Here is a 23,938-nt window from a genome sequence, read left to right as displayed (position 1 = left end):
TTTCATACTGCAAGCGGCTCATAATAAACTCGAGTAGACGTAAGAAAAACTTCATATGACGCGTAAAAGTATTAAGTGTAGCAGTGTAAAAGTGTGCTGTGTTCTCAATGCGTTGTTTATTTATTCACAGCTTAGAAAATAGTAATTGAGTTTTATAGAGAACTGATAATAAAATTAAGATTGCTTGTTTCAATAGACTCATATGCTCTGCCTAGTCTAGGTAGAAAAGCTGTTAATAATGACTATTTATCTACTTAATAGTTACACTGAAGAAGTAGGGAACAATTTCTAAGGAACGTGACTTACATGTCGCTTGTGTGTGCCGTTCATTAGAAGACATTAGGCAGCACCAGTCGAAAATATTTGTTAAAGTATTTTACAAACGAATATGTTAAAAAGATATACACGTTTCGGTTGATTTGGTCCTAAGAAATCGTGAACAAACTTAGGAGCATTTGCGATAAATGCGAATAACAAAATGATTTCAATAATCACTGATCAATTCGATACATGTACACTACACGCCTCAAAAAATCATTATTAACATCGATATATTAGAACTGATCTTAATATTTACAATAATATATGTACTTTAATTTACGTTCTAAATAAACTGAAATGATAAAATCTCTTAAGACTTTTTCGACTCTTTACGAAGTCTATTATTTTGTTAATTTCAATGACTGAGTCAATAACTTTTAAGGGTTCGGTAATGCGGAAAAACTAGGAACCCTTACAGTTCCACCCAGTCCATGAGTTACACTTATACTTAATAGGAAAACACCTAGACCAAAAATATAATTTTTGTCATGATGCTAGGATATTTTATTGCTCTGTAAAATTATCAAGATTATTTTACAAATATATATTTCTATACAAATTATTTTTGAGAAAAGAATCTCGTTAATACTACATTCGTCTCAGACAAAATATACAATGAGATCATAAAATAGTATGTGATTGGCATGAAATATTTTTTATCTATAGGCGTTGTCCAGTCTCGTTGATGACGTATGCTTATTGAAACTGGTAAGGAATGCAATAACTATTATCGTCGCTACATTATCATTTATCATACGAAAACTTGATACTCATATTCTTTACTTCATTAAATTAAATCTTACACGCTTTTATTTATCCACTAGCTGCCCTGGCGAACTCCGTTCCGCCTTGCAGTCGATTCAAATTTTTAAAATTTTTCCCTCCGTTAGAACCATCCTCGTACTTCAAGGAATATTATAAAAAAAGAATTAGCGAAATCGGTTCAGCTGTTCTCGAGATTTGCGATGAGCAACACATTTAGTGATTTATTTTTATATTATAGATATAGAGATTACCAGCTGACCCGCTCCGGCTTCGCTCGGGTAGAATTTAGAAAATCGCCGTGAAGGTAGAATTTCCAAAAATCCTGAAACACGTATTACTTCATTTGTAACCGAAAACCCAAATACCAATTTTCATGGAAATAACTTGGAAAATTACGGACTGTCGTACAAACTTTCATCCCCTAATTAACTCTCTTGGGAGTCGAATTTTCAAAAATCGTGAAATACGTATTTTTGTTCTTAAACGAAATTTTTTAGCAATGTAACTTTAAAAATGACGGACTTTCACATATAAACTTCCATCCTCTATTTAACACCCTAAGTTGAAATTCCAACAATTCATTGTTAGTGGGTGTCTACGTTATAAAATAAAAGAGACCTACTCTCAAAATTTCATGTTTCTAACCCCAGCGGTTTAGGCTGTGCGTTGATAGATCAATCTGTCAGTCAGGACAAGTTTTTATACGTAAAGATTACGTGTGATTCAAAACACGATTATATTATTAGAAAATTGCATGATAAGATGAATGTGGACGCCAGATAAAAAATCAAAAGGAGCATGAGTTGAGAAACTAAAATTTTGACGTTCATTATTAGGTGCCAGATAAACTACGGTCACCGAAGTATTCAGATCACTGAGCGTGTCCCGCTTTCATTTTACTATCAAAAAAACGATAACACCGCCAGAAGCTGTGTTTTACTTACTACTTAAGCCACAAGATAGCGTCCAAAAGATAACTCAAATCATAATTTTATCAGTACGTAATGGACTAAGAGCCAACGCGTGCCAGACCTTCGTTATTTTATAGAAGCTGAAAGTTTCTCAGCGTATTCTCCCCAACACTGTGAGGAATGTTTGTTGTTTGGATCATGGTGACTTGGGAGATAAGAGGTAATAAAGGTGTAAAAATCTTACGTCAAAGTATAAAGTCTAATTTTGTTATATTTTCTTCAGAATAGTATTAGAAATCACGTCATGCATTGCTAAAACCCCCTGCCAAACACCCTTAAAATTTAAAAGTTTTAGGGTGTCTGGCAGGGGAACAATACGCAGAGAAACATTCAGCTTTTATAAAATAACGAAGGTCTGACACGCGCTGGCTCTCTCTCTCTATAACAGCTTTCTTATGATTCCGATCATGGAATTTTTTGAGTTTACAATATTATTTATAACCATTTCCAAGTCGGTCGTAAATAAAGTAAATGTTTTTTCACAATGATAGCATAGTGATAAACTATTTACTTTTTGATATCATCTTGTCTTCTTGTCTTATAAATTAGTTCAATGTAGTTTAATACAATATAAACTTCTTAGAAAATGTTATAATAATGTCAGAGGAGTTGCAAACATTTAGTTTTAACCCTGAAAGGAGCACATAGTTTAAAGAACGTTAATAACCAGAGCTAAGCGCTAGGTCAAGGAAATCAAGTGTCATGGTGCTGCATTCACACATTTCCATTCTAACCCCATACACACATTCCTGCAGTAATGAGAACCAGCTACTTAACTCCATACGAGTATGATATACCTATATATCGTATATATACGAATTACGAACGCTTATTATAATTTCTTGAATTGTGTTTATTCATATTATTACAATATAGGTATCTCAATCTAACCGAATATTTTAAAACATGGCAGTAGTTTTCATCAAACTGTTATTAAAATTTTATAAAAGAAGTTAAAACTAACATGAACAGATATAAGCTAAGATCTATGTTATATGTATTTGTTTAAACAATACCTGTTTTTCAGCATGTTATCTGGCATGAAGACATTCCACCAAGAAGGTCGCTTTTGACGTATATAAACCGGAGGGTCGCCCTCTTCGTCGGTGTCAGTACCGCCTGACTTTCGTCTCTTTTTCCGCTCGAGTTGGAGTCGTGCCGCCCAGGATCGTCGGCGCCCTTTGTCGCTAGGTCCGAAGCCGTCCGCTCCGACGGGCACGGCTAGAGAGGCACGCCGAGGCAAGTCGGGCGGCGGACCATCGAACTCGGTCAGCTTTCTGTATCGTTCAGCGAATGTAGCATCCGAAGCTCTTCGCCCGTTAGAAGCGGAGGGAGAGGGTTTGTTAATGACTACAGGATCGGCGAAGGACTCTTCGTCGTCCGTGTCGGGCGCAGGCAGCTCCTCGTTGAAGCGTCGAGGGGTTTCGTCGATAGCCTCTTGCAGACTCGCGAGAGGGAGGCTGGGGCGGTGCGTGCGCATTCGGCCCGGCCTGCCCTGCAGACGCGCCAGCGCCAGAGGCACCGGCGATTCCGTCAGTGTTGGCTCACTTCCACTCATCGTCACTCACTATCACTATTCCACTTAGTCAATAACACGATACTTTGACGAAGTTTATTTCACTGATTCCATTGATATGGAAGTTGTTTAGCACAATGGACATTTTACAAAATTTTGAGTGTTATTTTCGTTCTATCATTGAGATAATCTGCTGTGAAATCAAAGTAAAGTAAAATATACAAATAAATTATATTTATAGTTTTCGCACTTGTGTTCGATTAGAATATAAATAATATATTTTGTTCTCAATATGTAATTATTTATTATTCATAAAACTAATGAAGACTAATAAACGCAACAAAACTAATAGTTTTAACTAATTATCGTCTTTGAATGCCTTGACACCGGCCTTGGGTACAAAGATTTCGTCGCAGTCCATTTATTAGACAGCTTTCATATAATACATTCTGTCAGCCACGGAAATGTTAAGGAATTACGACGTTTTGTCTACTATTCGGCAAATTCCATAATTAGGCTGAACAATACCATAGCTAACTCGAAATGAATGTCCGTAATTGCTCAAGATACTATAATAAATTGTTCTAATATGTCTCCGTACATGGCCGATTTCGTCATCAACTATTCAGATTACAGAACAATTGGAATGTTTGCGGCTATTTATAACGTCGATACTATATTTATATGGACAGATAGCGAGGCGACTCAAATAGAAAAGCTATTAAAGACTTTCCTATACAACGGTGTGTGAGTTTGGGAGAGCTCTGAGAATAATCTTGTACGGTAGACATAGTGACAACTGTCGACGCTATGCCATATAAGCAGGTGTAGCTTTCGTAACTGCATAGTCGTCATCGGCGACACTGCGGGGAAAGTTGCCACCGGTTCATATAAATTGCCGTGTCTCGTTACTAAGGTTGATTTCATTATCACTTGATGGCATGAGCAGTCAACCTAGAATTTACGAGTCGCAAATGTAACCAAAACGGTGACGTCACCGGGTATTTTCAAGGGTTTGACAAACCAGTTTTTTGCATCGGTACCAGATTTTTGATTGTATAGATACTGCTGGCTGTTAGACTTTACGCACACTGCAGTAAAATTTCACGACGTCTCAAAATACAAAATAATAAATAGTTGCAGGCACATCGGAAGGCAACCGACACTCTAGAGTGAAAACTCCATAGATAGATATTAAGGGAAGACATTGCCTCCTATAACACAGTTTTTATTTCTACAGGAGGAAGGAATTAGTTAATTCGTTTTGACCAAACTATCTAGTTCAGTATTACCTATTTACTGTATCCCTATAATACCTATAACTACATATTACCGATGCCTCTACGATCATTTCAAGTTGATTTAAAAAAGCTTAAGCATTTTAAGGCGATTTAGTACCTAGCTTTTATAACAATCTATTTGAGTAATTAAGTAAAATGGAGTTAGAACTTGGGAAATTATGAAGAATTTTGAGGTTACGAATATATCTCCAGTAACTAAGTAAAGACAAAACTGACGGGCAATATCTCGTGACCTTCTTTCTTCGTCTTTGATGACCGAATTTACTCATATTTGATGACCGAAATGAGACGAATGACTGTGTAGACAACTAGACAAGGAAACTAGTTCATTTCTCAGAATACTGCATCTTCAAAAAGTTCTTTGACAGTGCGTCGCGACCCGGACTCTGTTCACACGGCATTAACACTACACATGTTTTGCAGGATAAATCTTATCGGATACGTAGTGTCGCATTAATATTTATAATGTAAAAAACGTGCGGCGCAGTTGTCGTGTGTAGGGGTCTTAGCGGCGCTCGTACGGATTCGCAAGCCCACGTCGGGTGTGTTCACATGACATGCACGCTTCAAATAGCTAGAAAAACAATCACATGTAACGTCCAACATATTCCACCAAGGTCGCACTCCAATTGAGTTTATTAATTGTCTCTCATTGACTTTATAAAGCGCATTATTATAAATAGTGACATACTATTAATTATTCTCGCAATGTACCCACTGAAAGTTAAAAATAAAAGTGACTTTGAAACTGACTGGTTATTATAGAAAAGATGTTTTTTTTAGTGACAAAGTTGCATGGAAGTATTCGGTTTTGCATCCAGCTGCCCATTGTCGGTTATTGAAATAGTTTTTTTAAAAAAGTAACTGCTACTGCTGATGCTCTAAAAAGTAAAAACAAAAACATTTTTTCTTTTTAGTAGTGGGAGGGCAGGCAGTGCATATTGCATCCTACACGTTGTATCAAACAGATTTGTCTGATTTGGTAAATTATACCGAATTAAGTTTGTAGTTCCTTGTATAATAAAACTATTTTTCACGACTGTTAATTAGGTCGACATGCACAAACCTTTTAAATGTGTTTAAGTTATATTTTCTGCCCTGTCTTTTCATGTCGTTGTTTTTTTTCAAGCCTGGAATGAACTTGACGAGAAGACTACAAAATTGAACTAAATCAGATAAAACAGTTTGGTGCAAGTGAGCCTTAAAGTCGTTTGGACACTATGAGTAATTATTATTGATGCTGTTGATAAACATAATAAACATAGATTAGAAAGTCAATACCATAGGTACTTATCATTTGCAAATAGCTATTTAGATCAAGGCTACATCTAAACACAATATGTTTTAAAGCTTGGACACATGGGTACAAAATGCAACGGACATTGCACGGCAGGACGTAACAATTTCAATTTCTTTATCAGTTGCAATCTTCCTTAAAAACATTTAAATCCGATTAAACATTATACAAGGCAGGCTATTAATGACAAGTTTGGGTGTAGCAAAATGATCTTGAACAGTACACAGTAGCAGAGAGATCGATTTTATTAGTTTTATCGCCAAAAGCATTATTTTGAGTGTTTAAATAAAGAAGATTTTTAATATTTTGTTATTAATTTTTATATATTCATTATCATGTCTAATGTAGTATAACAAATTGTTATATGTTTTATGGGCATCACATTGAACGCGCGCGTATGTGTGTGAGACATTCTCGCATCTTGTATTACACCTTAGCTGTGACCTTAGTGTCGATTTTGACTGACAAAGAGTCCAATTAAAGCGAAGCGTCTAATTCTGCACAGTTAAAGTGATTGCGCACGAATTCGAATCTTCACGCGCGTTTTTTTTGTAAAATATTTATATTTTTGCACTATTACTGTTACATGTTCATGTTAACTCGTAAATAAGTGTGACAAAAAATTCGTGCAACTCCCGGTCGTTCCCTAACGCAGGTCAAAAATCAAGACCCAGCGCGCCAATACGCTCGCACCAATGACTCTAAAAAAGAGAGACATTATGCCAATTGCATGTGACCTTTGACATATTATGTAAGAGTGCATTGACTCTTATTTTTTTCTCAATAGGAATTTGTGCATTATGTTCTGGAGATAGAGCTCTGTAAATTTTTAGATTGTGTCTTTGATAGCTTTGACTCTGTGTCATGATGAATCAACCCAGGAGAAGCCACATTAATTGACACGTGACAGTCGCGCATTGTATGTATTCATCCCTTTATTCGCGCTGGTTAGAAAAAAATGACACTTTGAGTTTCTTCTCGTGTAAGGACTGAGGTAAGCAACTTTAATGGCCTCAATCAACCAACAAGAGCAACGTTCAATGTTATATAAAGGACCGATACATAAATATTGCATGACTGTTTAGCCCGATAGCACGATGTAAAGGAGTGGAAATGTGTTCGTCTGTCTGTTACACCTACTCGTATAATGTCCGCTCTTCAGTCCTTTCTCGTGTACAAATCGCAGACCGTAAGCCCATGAACAATTTAGTGTGAATGTTTAATTTCGCGGCGGCATTCACGGTTTTTCGCACTGCATGATTAATAATTTTATCAAGAGAAGTAAGCCGAGGAGATGACAAACTAAACACTGATATATATTTTATTTCTAGAACGTGTCTACAAAATTTTATTGAGTTTGATTGGTTAATATTCAAATGAGAACGAAACTATGTTTCATATGGAAAGCGGGGAGTGCGCTAGGGTCACTTCTCTTAAACCCGCTATCTTAGTTTGTTTGTAGCACTTAACGAAGTGTTTATGATTTTTGAAATTCTACATAAACTAAAGAAAAAAAAATAAGGACGTCCACATACTTGGACCAAATTTTATTTCTGTTTTATGCATTAAAAAATACCGCTTCTAATCTCCGTCGCGAGTTAAACAAATTGAAATAGCCTAGTAATATTGTTACACAGTAACATAATGGAAAATGTCCACTGTAACTCACACCGTTAATATAGTAATAGACTGGGATATGATAAAGCACGCACAATCCTTCGTAAATGCTATGGTGCCGTTACCGCGCCTCTTGTGCCATGCCTACATTACATTAGTTACCTACTAACTTATTACGCGTTGCAACTTGCAACAGAAACAAGGTATGCAACAGCCTATTTCACTACTTTAGACTATTATTTTTACAAAACATTGTACAGTAGGCTAGTAGGCGCGCCGGCTTCGCGTAAGTGGAATTTTTGAAAATTAATACATTTTTCAATGCCTGAACACACAACAACTGTTCTTGACAAAATATGGCACAGAGATATATTCATCCCGGAGACGGACATATAGGCAGGTTACTAATTCTTATTTGTTATCCTCGACATACGTATTAATTGGTACCATGGCAAAGGGGACAATGTCGCGGGCTACAGTTAGTTATAGAAACAGACTACAGAAATAAAAGAACAGATATTAAAAAGAAAATTTTGCAATCGATTACAAACATAACGACAAACGAGCACACAGTTAGCTCAAATTAAAATATACTATCGAATAAAATAGACAGATACAAAGCGAACATAACTACAAACAAAGACGGCCGGCAAATGCAAACAACGAATATTTAATGAGCCTCCGCGGCTCAGAGCTGAACTGAATACAGATTAATTGTTTACGACAACAACTACTCGAGAGACAAAGAAAATCGATCTCATTAATACCATCTTGAACAAGAGATTTGCTCTTGGTGTTTATGTTTATTAAAAAAAACTTGAAACGTGCAAATTGTTCTTGCACAGCCAATGTTCCAGTATAAAAAACAAGTTGATGCCTGCGATTTCGTCCGCATAAGTTTCGGTCCTTTAAAAATCCCTTAAGAACTCTTTGACTTTCCAGGATAACGAGTAGTCTATATTTGGGACAAATATAATGCATCCCGCAAACGAATATACCTAGGCTACTACTAGTATACCAAAATAAATTATGCGACTTCTTCGGTGGGGCATAGGTTTCGTAAAAATCCCGTGGGAACTTTTTGATTTTCCGGGACAAAAATAGCCTATATCCTTACTTGGGATGCAGACTAACTCTGTACTAAATTTCGTTAAAACCGGTTAAACAGATAGGCCGTGAAAACCTAGCAGACAGACAGAAAGATAGACAGACGCACTTTCGGATTTATCATATTAGTAACCTCACCGTAAACCAAAATGTGAAATTATAATAATAGAATTGTTATTGCCGGTGAGTTCTGTATAGTTTAATAACAGAATGGCCATTCAACGTAACTTTCGAGTACGGAAGACCAAAAAACTTTTTTGTTTTATCAATTTCATTTATCAATACCCTACATTCTGAAAAAAAATGATAATCGATGTACTAAACGTGACTGAATAGCGGATTTGTGAACAGATTTTGATGGGACATGATAATAACCTACAGATAACCACTACAAACGTATGTAGGTACCTACCTAATCATGAAATTGAGATAATGAATCACTACTAATATTATGAATGCGATTGTGTTTGTTTGTTTGTCTTTCAAGCACGCCGTGACGAAGCAACGGATCGACGTGAGTTCATGAATGAACACCTATGATTAAAGATACCGGAGAGTGACATAGGCTACTTTTATCCCGGCAAGTCAAAGAATTTCCACGGGATCTTTAAAAACACTAAATCCACGCGGACGAAGTCCCATATAAGGAAGGTAGACAGTATGGAATCACACGAAATTAAGGATTCAAGCATTTATAAACCTTTCACGCAGACGGAAGTCGTGGATGTACCTACCTGTGGCAGTACCGTATTTATTACGATGCTTATGGGCCAGTGACGCATAAAGAAAACTTGAGTCTTAGTACGTGATTATGGCTTAGTAATATAATCCATACTAATATTAAAAATGCGAAAGTGTGTCTGTCTGTCTGCTAGCTTTTCACTGCCCGATTTAACCGATTTTGACGAAATATACACTTAAGATAGCTTGCATCCCAGGGATGGACATTGGATATAGGCTACTTTTTGTCTCGGAAAATCAGAAAATCCTCAAGGATTTTTTAAAAAACCTGGACAAACTAAATCCGCCAATTCACGTGGGCAAAGTCGTGGACATCATATTTTTGGTACAGAGACATTTTGCAGCCTGGATATGAATATAGGCTAATTTTTATCCCGGAAAATCAAAAAGTTTCCCATTGGCAACCGAAATCTACGCGGATGAAGTCACAAGCATCATCTGGGTAAAATATAAAAAAAGAATTTATCATACTTACCTATTCATCAATACTTATAATAAAACTGTAACAGGTCAAATTCTGTACATTGAAGATATTTTGAAAATTTTTTTTCGAGGGCACTCTATAATCGATACTGAACCCAAAACTGTAATTTTTTTCATTTTTGTCTGTCTGTCTGTATCACGGCCGCGCATCACGCTGAAACTACTGAATGGATTCCAATGAAACTTGGTACGATTTGAGGTCATACTATGAGGAAGAATATAGGATACTTTTTATCCCGAAATTCAGCATGGTTCCCGTAGGAGAGGGGATGAAAGTTAAAATGTATACTGAGTTGTAATTCATTAACGCGTAGTCCGATTTCATTCATTCTTTTTTTGTTGAAAGGGGATATTTTAAAGATAAATATTTCAAGGTCATCGGTTTTTAACCGACTGTCAAAAAGGAGGTGGTTCTTTTTTCTACATCGATTTTTTCGAGGTTTCTGGACAGATTTGCAATTTTTTTTTTAAATCAACAAAAAAGTTTACGTCGTGGTCACATTAAAAATTCTGGATTCAACTCCTTAATCCTGATGCTGCAGGGTTACTGCCCGCCTGGGTTATCAAGATTCAGGAAGTGTTCATAGTGAATTCATATTTTAGGTACCAAGCAACGACAACAATCCCGAAAAATCAAAGAGTTCCCGCGGGATTTTAAAAAACGTAAATCCACACGGACGAAGTCGCAGGAATCAGCTAGTACATAATAAAAACAAAGCCGTTCGTAACTCGTTGTAATTTACACATTTTACGTTTTCACAAGTTACCGTTTATTCCTCATTTCCATAATGAGAATTAATAAGACTAATGTTGATAATAAATGCAGTATGATAACACTATTAAGAACAACGTGTGGCTCTGTTATAATAAATTAAGTAAGTCTGTTATTAAATAAACACGTACAACAATTAGGTTTAGGACGACTGCGAATAAAGCGGTCCAAAAACGAAACACAGTAAGTATATTATAATGGCATATAAATGTATTGGAAATACCCAAGAAGACTCGGAGGACAGTGTTCTATTTGAATTCACCAATCAAGTATTTATCATGACAAATCATTTTAATGAATAATATTCAATTGACATGCGCGTAGCTAAAGTATTATTAATAAAGTCTTCGCTAGTTAAACTATACTTCGTCGGATGGTGATAGTATAGATAGAAAGTAGGTAGGTATAGCTGCTAATAAGTAATTTTAAGCCATCATCATCATCAACTCAACTCTTCACCGTGGTTATAGTCCACCACGGTGGCTAAGTGCGGGTTGCCAGACGTCACACACCTTTGAGAACTCTCAGGCATGCAGGTTTCCCCACAACATTTTCCTTAACCGTTAAAGCAAGTGATGTTTAATTTCTTAATACGCACATAACTTCGAAAAGTTCAATTTCGTGCGCGGAATCGAACCTCTGACCGAATAAGAGGCCGACGTCATAATCACTAGGCTATCACCGCTGTGTTTTACTTTGAAGGCAACAAGATCTCAATTTAAAGAGAAGCTAGAGCCGACTCTTGCTCAAGCACACATATCAATTCATCGTCGATCATTATTACTGAGACGATACAATACTCCAATGTTTTCTTATATGGCTTATAGGAGTGGCAACCAAGCACGACACTTTGCCAATATGACCTAAAATAAAAATGACACCCGAGGTCAAAAACGCATATCTAATATGATGAAGGTATTAAATGAATAATTAAAGAAAACAAGACTGCCCTGCCAAAAAACTAAATACCTACTAACAATTATTTTTTTCACATTTGAAAATGGCACCAAACAGCCGCCTTATTGAATTTATTTTTAAAAAAAATACAGTGTAACTCGGGACTCGGGAGGATGTAAGGATTGTAACGATACCCCATACCATACATCGAGATCTGTTCAGGCATTTAGAAAATTTGGTAGAATAATGAAACTCATGTACAATACGTGGAATAGAATAGAATAATAGAATATAATATATTATTTGTATTTATTTATGTACGTAGGTACAATGTACACGCACCCTGAAAACATTGCATGCCTTTTTTAACAGTCGTGTAATTAAACTAATAATGATTACGATAAAAACAATGACATTTAAAAGCACTGCCCTGAATTCCTCAGTCTTGACCATTTAACGTATTGCAATTTCAAATGTTTATACTTAACGTTGATTAAGCCAAACACAAATACGCGTAAAATTCTTTGGGAATATTCCCAATTTCGCAACTGCTTCAAATAAATCTCTCCAAACACTCTGCAATCGCATTGCCCTATTTCGTGTTACGCATGGGGGAAAAATTCCAACAGCCCCTTATGAAAACTTGTAAACACAGTTCTGCTCTCATGTTGGAATAACTTTAAAACATGTTATTCTTTAAATTCGCAACATGGACCGTGCAATAAATTGTAATAATAATTACTTAAATATTTAAGGACGGAAAAGAATCAATTATGCATATAGTCAACAGGACGAGATTGCAATCGGGATATGAGGCGGGGGGACGCCCCGCACAGCCGCATTGGGTTAGTGCGGTAGCTGTGCGGGTGTGCGGGGCGTTCCCTCCCCGATTGTCATTTCAACCTGTCGCATACTATATAATACCTAATGAAAATAGAAAGTTTTAGTTGTTTTGACAAATGAGGAGTCCTAGATTTATTAATATAACAAAACTTTAGACCAAGCAAACTTTCTTTTAATTTATTATTCTTTATGAAAAAGAATACCAGAACAGACCGACAGCGTAATGATAAACTAATTGCCATTTGCCGTTTTGAGATACTGCCAGTTGGCACTGCCAAAGACGTCGCCCAATTCGCTGTCAGTTTCGAAGCTTAACTCAAATGTTGATAGTTAATCTATAGTAGATCGTAAACAGAAGTTAGGATTTATGCATAAGAAGCTTTGTGTTCATGTTGTTTTTCTTAACAAGATATGTACTATAAAATATAATATAATCAATAGTGGCAAACTGTTACCAAAAATTAACCACGCTCTCGAAAAGCCAAATTCTGCAACACATTGAAAGGATCACTTTTGATACAGAAACTAATAAAATGCGAGAGACCATCTATCATGTAAAAAATCAATGACTTATGTGCGTCTACCAGCTTATGCCGTATACTTCGTCCGCATGGAAATTTCAAACCCCTATTTTACCCCTTTAGGGATTGAATTTTCAAAAATCCTTTCATTCCTTTCCAGTCAGCTTTTTATATATTTAGATTAATAATATTGTTTAACACTGTTCTACAACATTAACAATTAAGATGCAGAGATGAATTCCTACCCGACAATATCTAGATTCGCATGCCTCTCATGTACGCAGAGGCCAACTGGAGGCTGAACACGGTAGCATTGCATTCAATGTAGTACGTACCTACATTAAAACTATGACATTAGGTTAGTAATAAACATATTTTTAACTACAACAAACAGAGACAGGCATATTATATACGTTTGTCTGTTATCATTTTCTTTGAAAACCATTGGACCGAGTTAGTTGCAATTTTCTTACATTATAAAAGGAGCAACAAGCTTAATTCTCTATAATCCGCCAAAACAGACAAATTTGTATAGTGCAATATGCAGTATGCGACACATATCATGGTTTTCCTGCTTCTTTAGCAGTGGGAGGGCAGATGGTGCATATCTCTTACTGCACGTTGTACCATACAGATTTGTCAGTTATATAGCTAATTAAATTAAACTTGTAGTTCCTCTAAGCTTAACGAACTTCCTATATGTAACAGCTGCTTATACAATAGCGCCTGCCCATGTAATGTAATAAATATTGGATACATTTATTACATTACATGGGCAGGCGCTATTGTTTACTTATTTCAATACGAGGATTAGGTTTCTATTAAAAAATATAAAAATCGAGTTATCTCTCAATGAACTTTGAGTTTTGAGTTTTGACATGACATCAAAATAATTATTTTTAACCAGTTCATTATCACTTTGTTGACTACTTCCGCAATAATATTATTATCACAGAATAAATTGTTATAATCGAGGTTTAATTGAGCAATTATACTTCAAGACCTAACCCTGGCAAAGTACCGTGGAAAGTTCAATACAAGTATGTAAGTACCTATACTCCCTCACATATACATGAAAATAATTCGGAAATAAACGTACTTAACATTTTAGATATTTATTTATTTATGATCAAGTAGTACACAAGATATGTACATTTTTTGACTCTCGCCAAACTGGTGAGCCAGTTTGTTGGCGAGTACTATAATTAGTACCTAAGTAATAAATGATTCCTACATTACTATATTTATATGATTCCTACATTACAATAATGAAAAATCTTACATTTTAACTGACTTCCAAAAATTCTTAATTTGAAACTTAAGTTTTCAATTCGGTCCGTTTTTAGTTAATTTTTTTGATATCATTTTCATCCTTCACAAAAGATTAATTCTAACGTTTTTCCAATAACGAGTACGTTGCGATCAAATGCTTGTTTTCCTAATAAACACAATTAATATAGCCTTTGACCCCATTTTTTCCCGCCATTAGCACAAATGGTCATCGTACTTGGTTTAACATTGCTTAGCCGGATATGTAGGGCTGTCCACAAAGTTGTTTAATTAATATTATTTTATCTAAACATGCAGGATGTCGCAATAGAATTTTAATTAAGTTAAAAACAAGGCAAGATAAATTTCATGAAACATACGAGTAAGTGTAGTAAACACTACTCAGCTATTGTGTGTACCGAAATCAAATACAACCTACGCCCAAAATTCCGTAATTTTACGCCTGGCGCGAACCTATAATACAATTTACTGACTTCGACCTCTTTCACCTGTCCAAAATGCAATTAAAAAAGGAAATAATTAAACTGCATCGGAAAAACAATAATATGTACCTAACTAATAATAATTATACTAGTATCTATAATAGTACATAAATCCGCATAATATCATAACCCACAAGCACGCACTCACGCATACTCTCTCACGTATTTTCTCTCTCTCACACACAAACACACACCCACACACACACAGACACACATACACTCACACATACACACACACATACATATGTTGTGAATCACCTACTAGGTATTTTTACTAGTTAATTGACTTTTATATTTTCATATTATTATATTATTGTAAAGCTTGTTTAAATTATCAAACGTACTGTTATAAATTTATAATTAATAACTATTTAAGTAATCTGTTAAAAATTGTAATCCTATTTGGCCTTATTTTCAGTCTGTTATTATGTAAAATTATATTGTATGTATCGCTGTTGATTGCAAATAAACGAATAAAATAAAATAAATAAAATTATGTGTCCTATAAAATATGTTTAGGTACGAGTACTACAAGTTGACTCGCCTTGCCTTCGCACGGATGGGCTAACCTAATTCCATAGACAAAATAAATATGAATGTGTTATATTACAATTTACAATACATATAAACCTTCGTCGTGGAATGTTCTGAATGATATTAATAAGTGTAATATAATGAAAAGCGTATTGAATTGCACTGGAAAGTTTAGATACCAATACCAAGCTTTTTAAATAAATCGAACCTGTTTGGTGTACTTACTTACCATTAGGGGAGAAATAAAAATATATATAAATATAATGATATGTTATTTATTAAGTGACATACTACTTGTGTATGCATTAAAAAACTACTTTTTACTATGATCGCGTTTGATATTCTGTTATCTGTTACCAGTTTCCGAAACTATTCATCAAATCTTCACTAAAACATCAAAATCAACTTGAAAGCACAACTGTTATAAAAAAACTAGCTTATGCCCGCAACTTCGTCCGCGTGGACTACACAAATGTCAAACCCCTGTTCCTACCGCTTTAGGGATCGAATTTTCAAAAATCCTTTTTTAGCGGATGTCTACGCCGTAATAGCTAATATCTGCATATCTTTCGGCCCGATCAGTCCAGTAGTTTGAGCTATGCGTTGATAGATCAGTCGGTCAAACCGATTTAGATTTGACGAAGTTATGGAGTAGATAGCATCGATAAAAAATCCCTATCCTGAAAAAACTATTTTGTTTTTGGGAATAAAAATTATGCCAAATGTTAAGCCGGAGTATTGCCTATGTGCCAAGTTGTATTCAAATCCATTCAGTAGTTTTAGCAAGATGCGTGCACGAACAAACAGATAAACAGACAAAAAATTCAAAATCATCTTAATTCAAATAGACCAATCCAATCCGAATAGACCATTTGTTATTATTTAAACCATAAATTATTTTACTGAATTATTCCCCAATGTACAGATACGTTAAGTTTATAAGATTTTCTACATACTAGCTGATGCCCGCGACTTCTCGTGGGTTCAGGGCCTCGATTACGGTAAAATGAATGTGACGATCATGCATGTTGCAACAAGAATATCATAAATTCAGCTGATCACAACAATTGCGATTGTAATAATAAAATTGATCTAAGATATCCGGAATCGACCTAAAATTCTGTAGTAACTCTTTGATGAACCGGGATAAAAAGTAGCTTATATCAAAAACCAGGTTTTTAACTAGGTACCAACGCAAAAAATCACGTCGATCCGTTGTTTCGTTACGGCGTGATTGAGGAATAAACCAACAAACAAGTACAATACGCATTTATAATACCTATGGGTAGTGATTAGGTAGGTCATTAATAATAATCATTATGTACACGTCTTATAAAGTTTTTAACTAACTGAACTGATCTTACAATTATGTATTTTGATAAGAGTATTGTAACACATTCCATTTCTATTATAGGTATCCCATCCCGTACACAGGTGGGCTGTTGTGAGGTGTTACAGTATCAACCCTGTAATAACAGAATTCTCAAGTTACGTCTATTGCTAGAAAAATGTAGGTCGTGTCCGATTTCAAAGCGCAGCGGAACTTGCACAACTTTATTCGCCTCGCAAGCTGTCTACACAACAGAGTGATAACTAGTGGATGGGCGACTTTAAATTACGATTTATTTTTCGTATTTTTATGGTTCCTTTGCAAAACAAACAATTATAGTTTCGTCTATACCGTCTGTGTCACCGCTATTTTAAAAATAAACTACATATAATATGAGCCGTAAAGTATATAGTACTCGTATAATGATCTATTTATTGGACCACATCACTATTGCAAACTTTCAGTTACACTGAGTCTATCGTCACACTGATCACAATTTATTTATTACAAGTGCGTTTTGTCGATAAGATAATAAATATTCAATCATATTCCAATTGAATCATTTATCGATTTATCACTATTTGCAAGCTACGTATACACACTTAGGTACCCATACGTATCCCGAAATTCGATAGCAATTTTTTCAAAGAATTTGTATATTTTATTATTACTCACTGATTTTTTTTTAAAGTTAGAGTAATTAAGGAAGGCGATTAAGAAATAATCTACTTATGTAAAAACCTTTTTAATACAACACAAGGTAGATACATAAATGTATCGTCACTTCATTAAATTAGAAAATTGTATAGTACAGGATTACTTATTAAGTAGGTACTTATTATTGCTAGGTTACATAAATCAGTAGCAAATAATCGCGCCAAATAAGAATACGAGAAGGTTATACTTGACCCGTCTGTCCGTTGTTTTTAAACGACCTAGCTGTACCACATAAATACACAACTATGTCACTAGTGAAGTATGCACTGCTATAACATTTATTGGAAGGCCTTAATGGCCTTAAGCGACCTCATAAAAAACGACGTTAAAATATATTAACTGAAAAACCGTAATATGCATATTAGGTATGTCTCAGTCTTAGATATTAAATACAGGTTGGGTCGTCATTAAGTGCAAATAATAATATGAAATAAGTCAAAATAGACCCAATTGTATCGACGGAAAACCTAAAAACATCTAAATATTTTGTAGGTTTTAAAGACCCTTAACTTTTTTACTACCAACTTTGGTAATTTGTAAAAAAAAACTATATAATTTTTGAAATAAATGATCAGATCAGTTAAATTCATCATTATGTTAAAATACCAGGCACTGACGATGAAATACAATTAATTTACGACAAGAAAATGACAAATAGGCTACTTGACACTTTTTTTAAGTTGGTCTTAAATGGTTAATATTTGTCCTATTATATCAAAAAAATTAACACTATATTTTTTTGGGCCCTAATAACCGTAAAACTTTAATTTAAAAATATATTTTTCTTAGACAGGTGAAAACACTGGTCGGCCATGTTTGGCCGATAGATTATCTGTGCTCTGACGTCATGCATTTGTAAACAACAGCATAACCTCCCAAAGTTTAATAAACATGACTTCTATACTAGTTTACATGAAAAATATAGTAATTATCGTTATTGTATCATCCGAGAAAGTAAATAACGCATCGATAAAGACCACAGGAATTTGTGGATTAGAGTGCCCAGTGAAATAAATATACGTAACACGCAAAGACTTGCTTAAAGGGATCCTATATGACTAACGACTTCAACCCAAATTTATTTTTGCAAAGATCACTTTGTTGTAAGTCTTACTTAATAACTTATTCAATTTATAAAGAGAAAACGATATTTTTTTACGTTTACTATGAGTTTTTAGAAATATATAAAAACTAGCTTATGCACGTGACTTCGCCCGCGTGGACTTCATAAATTTCAAACCTCCATTTAACCCACTCAGGGGTGGAATTTCAAAAAATCCTTTCCTAGTGGATACCTTCTCTTTACCTACAAAGAACACACCCACCAAATTTCATATATCTAGGACCAGCTGTTTAGGCTGTGCGTTGATATATAAGTTAGTCAGGACTCTAAATTTTATATATATGGATACTACGTTAGTCCCCGCGTGACATAGGGATGACATTTCTTTGTTACATATTTAATGACGTCACATCATGGCTGACAGCGTTTTCTGCGTTTCAAATAAAAATAAAAACTGTATTTTTTTAAATTGGATTTATATATCCATCCTGCGTTTTTAATAATTGTTATTGATATATTTCGTTGTTTTAAGCAAAATACTATAAAAAATAATCATTTATTGGACGAAATTAGATATGAGTCAAGTAGCCTATTTCTCAAAATTACGATCATTGAAGGGTAAATTAGGCTGGAGTACTCAAAGGCGTTCTGTCGTATTATTTTTTCTATGTCGTATCTTATTTTTAAGCGATGGCATATAATTTTTAATTTAATAATTGTATTTTATCGCTTTTAAAAATATTCAGGTCTATAAAACAAGGAAATTATAGATTTTTTTCTTTTTTCCGTCGATAAAATTAGGTTTGGTGTCACCTTATATCACGAGCACTTTATAAAGACTCGCCTTATAATACGGTATTCTGTTCTACACGGTTTCCTGCAATAAATAAGCAAGCTCGCTCATAAATTAATAAATTAAAACAAATTATTATTCAATTATTTATCAAATAGTAGGTGTAACGTTGATGTAATGATTCAACATGTTTATGGAATTTGCATGTTTGGAATTACAGACTACAGATATGATATGGGAGACCAAAAAATTTAAAAGAATACATTTTTATCAAAGAAAAAAGCTTTGGCTATTTGATTGACACACTGGTAACATGCTATGAAAATTAAATCGAAAAGAATTTAAAAAGTCTTTGTACATAACATTTTGATCACACAATACACATGATATTAACAACAGACCAAGGTAAAGGATATCTAGAGAGATACCTACATTGCTACTTAAATACAATGGGGTACATCCGCTTACATTAAAATGTGTATTGTCGAGTACCAAGCCTTTTTTTATCGGCCCTAGAATGGAAGCGAACACAAATGGGGCCGCCTACGGCTCCTCACAAATCATGCGCTTTTCGCGTCCCCGCTACATCTCTCGAATGATATATTGTATTTACTACCCCCGTTCCCTAGGGATGGACTTCTTAAACATATATCGATTTTATATATCGACGTGAGTAGATATTTCCAAAGATTCGGAAGGATCTGGGAGCCTGCCGCATTATAAGCCCTACATAAGGGATCACATAATAGTAGGGACCCTATTATAATGTGATTAATGAAAGGGGTCACGAACATTCAGGGGAAACGACGCAGAGAAAAAGTTATTTCTGAAAAAATTATGATAGAGATGAAAACCCTCAACACTCACAGTTATTAATTATAATAATGAAAAATATTAGCGGAAAATGAGAAAGATGCCAATCGCTTTTGAAACGATTTTAAGAAATTCTTAAGTATGTAGATTTCTTATATATAGAAACTTAAATATTGAGTATATTATATATTATTAACCTATATCAACATCTCTGAAAAGAAAAAATATCGATATTTTTTACCCAAGCCTTCCGCACCCTGAACATATGGACCATTTATCTATAGTAATGAAAGCTCTTTCTTATGTTTAAGTGAAAATATATTTTACCGTCTCGATACTTTAGAGGCATCTTCGCTTTTATTGCACGTTATTGCTAGCGGAAACTCGCAAGTGCCCATTTTTAACCGACTTCAAAAAAAGGAGGAGGTTCTCAATTCGTCGGAATCTTTTTTTTTTTTTTTTTTTTATCTTTTATGTATGTTCCCCGATTACTCGAAGACGCCTGGACCGATTTTGAAAATTCTTTTTTTTGTTTGAAAGGGTATACTTCAAAGTTGGTCCCATTTAAATTTGGTGAAGATCTGATGAACATCTTCGAAGATAGATACTGGAACTCCTCAACGGATAAGAGTAAATTGCTCGCGATCAGTGTAATAGCTTAGTAAACAGTAGATCTTTAACCAGTCATAGCATAATTCCATGGGGCCACTAAAAATTGTGAAATAAAAATTTTTTACAAAAAAAATAAAAACCGACTTCGATACACAAACACTAAAAATTGAAAAATAATTTAATTTATTACCGAATATATTATGTATACAAGAGTTAATATAGTTCCATAATAATATTTTTTGGGGTCGGTGCCAATGAGGTGCCATTGTGGAGTCTCATAAAAATATGAAGTCTAGACGATTCGCGCAGCTAAAGCTAATTGGCACCGGCACTAAAAAATATTATTATGGAACTATATTAACTCTTGTCTACATAATATATTCGGTAATAAATTAAATTATTTTTCAATTTTTAGTGTTTGTGTATCGAAGTCGGTTTTTATTTTTTTTGTAAAAAAAATTTTATAGGGGCAAAAAATGGTAAATTAAAATTGATCAAAACCAATCACATTATGACTGTAATCGTGTACGATATGGATTTGATAAAACCTGCCCTTCCAGGCTAGTCCGCTATCATCTTAGACTGCATAATCACTTATGTAACATTGCAGTTAAGGGCTAACTTGTATTTGAATAAAAAGAAAGGCTAAGTGCGAGTCACACTCGCGCACCGAGGGTTCCGTGCTACAGTCATATTATTTCATTTTGCACGATAGATAAAAACTATTATGCATAAAAATAAATAAAAATCTGTTTCAGAATGTACAGGCAAAATCGTTTCATATGATACCCCACTTAGTAGTACAGTAGTCGTACTTTAAATGTTGAAAATACTAACATTTATTCATGAACACATTTTAATTTTTTTTAGTGATATAACCACAAATTTACGGTTTTCAGATTTTTCAGGTTTTAGAGTTTTCAGATTTGTCTGCTATAAGACCTACCTACCGGCCATATTTCATGATTCTAGGTCATCGGGAAGTAACCCTGTAGGTTTCATGACAGACACGACAGACGAACAGACAGAGGAACAGATAATAAAGTGATCCTATAAGTGTTCCTTTTTAATTTTGAGGTACTGAACCCTAAAAACAGCAGTTTGATCTTTAAGTTGTTTATAACGATGAAAGTGGGTTGCCAAAAAAACCCATGTTTTAGACTTCAGGGAATTCGTGATTTTACATGTGTTGTAAAAATGAGAATGTGGAAAACAACAACTTTTGGCAGTGGCACCGCGACCGCACCGACTGATAATTAAACTTTATAGTGCGAAATTAAGTTTTAAACACAAAAATTAACGTGTCAAAGAAACATTATTTTCGCTTTATTTTTTCACATTTAGAATAACCAAAACTTTGTGATAAATGTAGATGTACCTACAATAAAACCGTTTTTTGGCAAGGTGCTAGATGGCTCTCGTCATTAATTAATGAATGCTGCTGGACTGATGAGCCCGCCTTTTGTATGTTTTTACAAATTACAACAGAGATTTTTTTACATTAAGCAAATAAATACTAAATATATTGAAAAACTAGCTTATCCCGGCGACTTAGTCCGCGTGAACTACACAAATTTCAAACCCCTGTTTTACCCCATTAGGGAGTGAATTTTCAAAAATTCTTTCTTAGCGGATGTCTACGTCATAATAGCTATCTGCATTCCAAATGTCAGCCCGATTGGTCCAGTAGTTTTGAGCTGTGCGTTTATAATAAAAGGCAAAGCTGACGGACTGATCTATCCCTATCGCACCGTACTAGTTAGAACTTTTACTATTGGGTGATTTTATTATCTATAGATCTATAGATAATAAAATCACCGAATAGTAAAAGTTCTTACAAGTATGGTGCAATAGGGGTGGCATATTGATACGATAAAAAAATTATGACTACAAAATCTTAGCAACCGATAACTATAGATAAAAATTAAGATACACAGTTATTATAATATTGAAATATAACCATCATTTCTTTTTCTATAATATAAATCTAATAATTATTATATTAAGTTATTCTTCGATATGAGTTATATTAAGTTATTCTTTACTAGTACTTGTTAAAATTCTTGTTAGTAAAAATCGTATTGGTAGAATCTTGCGAATATGATTATGAATGAACATGCGTGTGGTCTTTCGAACGGTGACCTTAGGTACATTGCCGTAATAAGATGTAGGTACCTGCCAATTCATTGTACTCGTTACGTGGTATCGTACTTAAATTACACTTGTTTGTTGTATATTAGCATTGTTTCATTTATATTGTATGTAAATATGCATTCCATTCGGTCAATTATAAACATACGTTAAGTTTATTAAGAACTTGGAAAAGCTTGCGTAAAAACGTTAGTCGTTACCTACGGCTCGCGACTCGCGTAGACTTTCGTAGCAAGCTTAGTAATTATAAAACGGACAGATTTTTCTCCAATTAATAAAATATTATGATGATAAAAACAAAACATACAACAATGAAGGTAGTTTAAACTTTCTTACTACGAACACAAGGCACAAAAAAGCCGATGTAGGCCACTAGAAAATCCGAGGAAATTATTTGGAAAATAGAACACAAATGCGAAAACTATTGGTAACAAAAATCGCGGTTTAGGTTCTTACGGGTTGCGAACGCGCAACGACCTCCTTTCTCTGTTGCACTGGCGCAATGGACAAACAAAATAACTAGAAGATGTGAGACGTCGAGCTCACAAATTCGTAGCGTAAACTGCGCGTGCGACTTTCACTGCGGTCGTAGTCGTGTCGGGCGTGCGAGCCTCGCGCCGGTTTGAGTACAACTGGCCGATGGCAGGGCGCAGGCAGGCAGGCATCGCTGGCGGAGCCACCGCTTCGAGATAACGCCATCACCTGATAGCATCGCTGAAACCAACCCCCCTGCGTCATACCTTCAACATCTTGTCATTTGCGTAATTAGAACGTTTAGAATACTCTTATTTCTTGTTGTTTTTCTCCGAAACGGAAGTCAATGTTTGCCGTACTCAGCAGGGTGTCATTAATATTATAAATAATTCTGAACTGGTGTAGTAAATTCTGCATGGTTAATATGCGGTAGGAAATATAACATACAACATAAACAACCTTTGATTAGATAAATAAATGATTTTGCTGCCACGCAAATCGGTTCGTCTTCGCGGAATTGGTAATTT

The 23,938-nt window shown here is 34.8% G+C and overlaps 1 protein-coding gene across 1 annotated transcript in view; it reads right to left on the bottom strand.

The window, feature by feature from the left end:
* Positions 1 to 23,579, bottom strand: part of mtd (TLD domain-containing protein mustard) — a 114,437-nt gene extending 90,858 nt beyond the window's left edge. Inside the window, exons 1-2 of the mRNA XM_034985454.2 lie at positions 23,394 to 23,579; positions 3,074 to 3,766 (exon numbers count right to left, since the gene is read on the bottom strand). Coding sequence (XP_034841345.1) covers positions 3,074 to 3,615 — 542 coding nt within the window. The 5' untranslated portion in view covers positions 3,616 to 3,766; positions 23,394 to 23,579. The remainder of the gene's footprint in view (positions 1 to 3,073; positions 3,767 to 23,393) is intronic.
* Between the last annotated feature and the right edge of the window lie 359 nt (positions 23,580 to 23,938).

Source organism: Maniola hyperantus, chromosome 4 (assembly GCF_902806685.2).
Source record: "Maniola hyperantus chromosome 4, iAphHyp1.2, whole genome shotgun sequence".
Lineage (NCBI taxonomy): Eukaryota > Metazoa > Arthropoda > Insecta > Lepidoptera > Nymphalidae > Maniola > Maniola hyperantus.
This window is presented reverse-complemented; position numbering and strand designations above follow the sequence as displayed.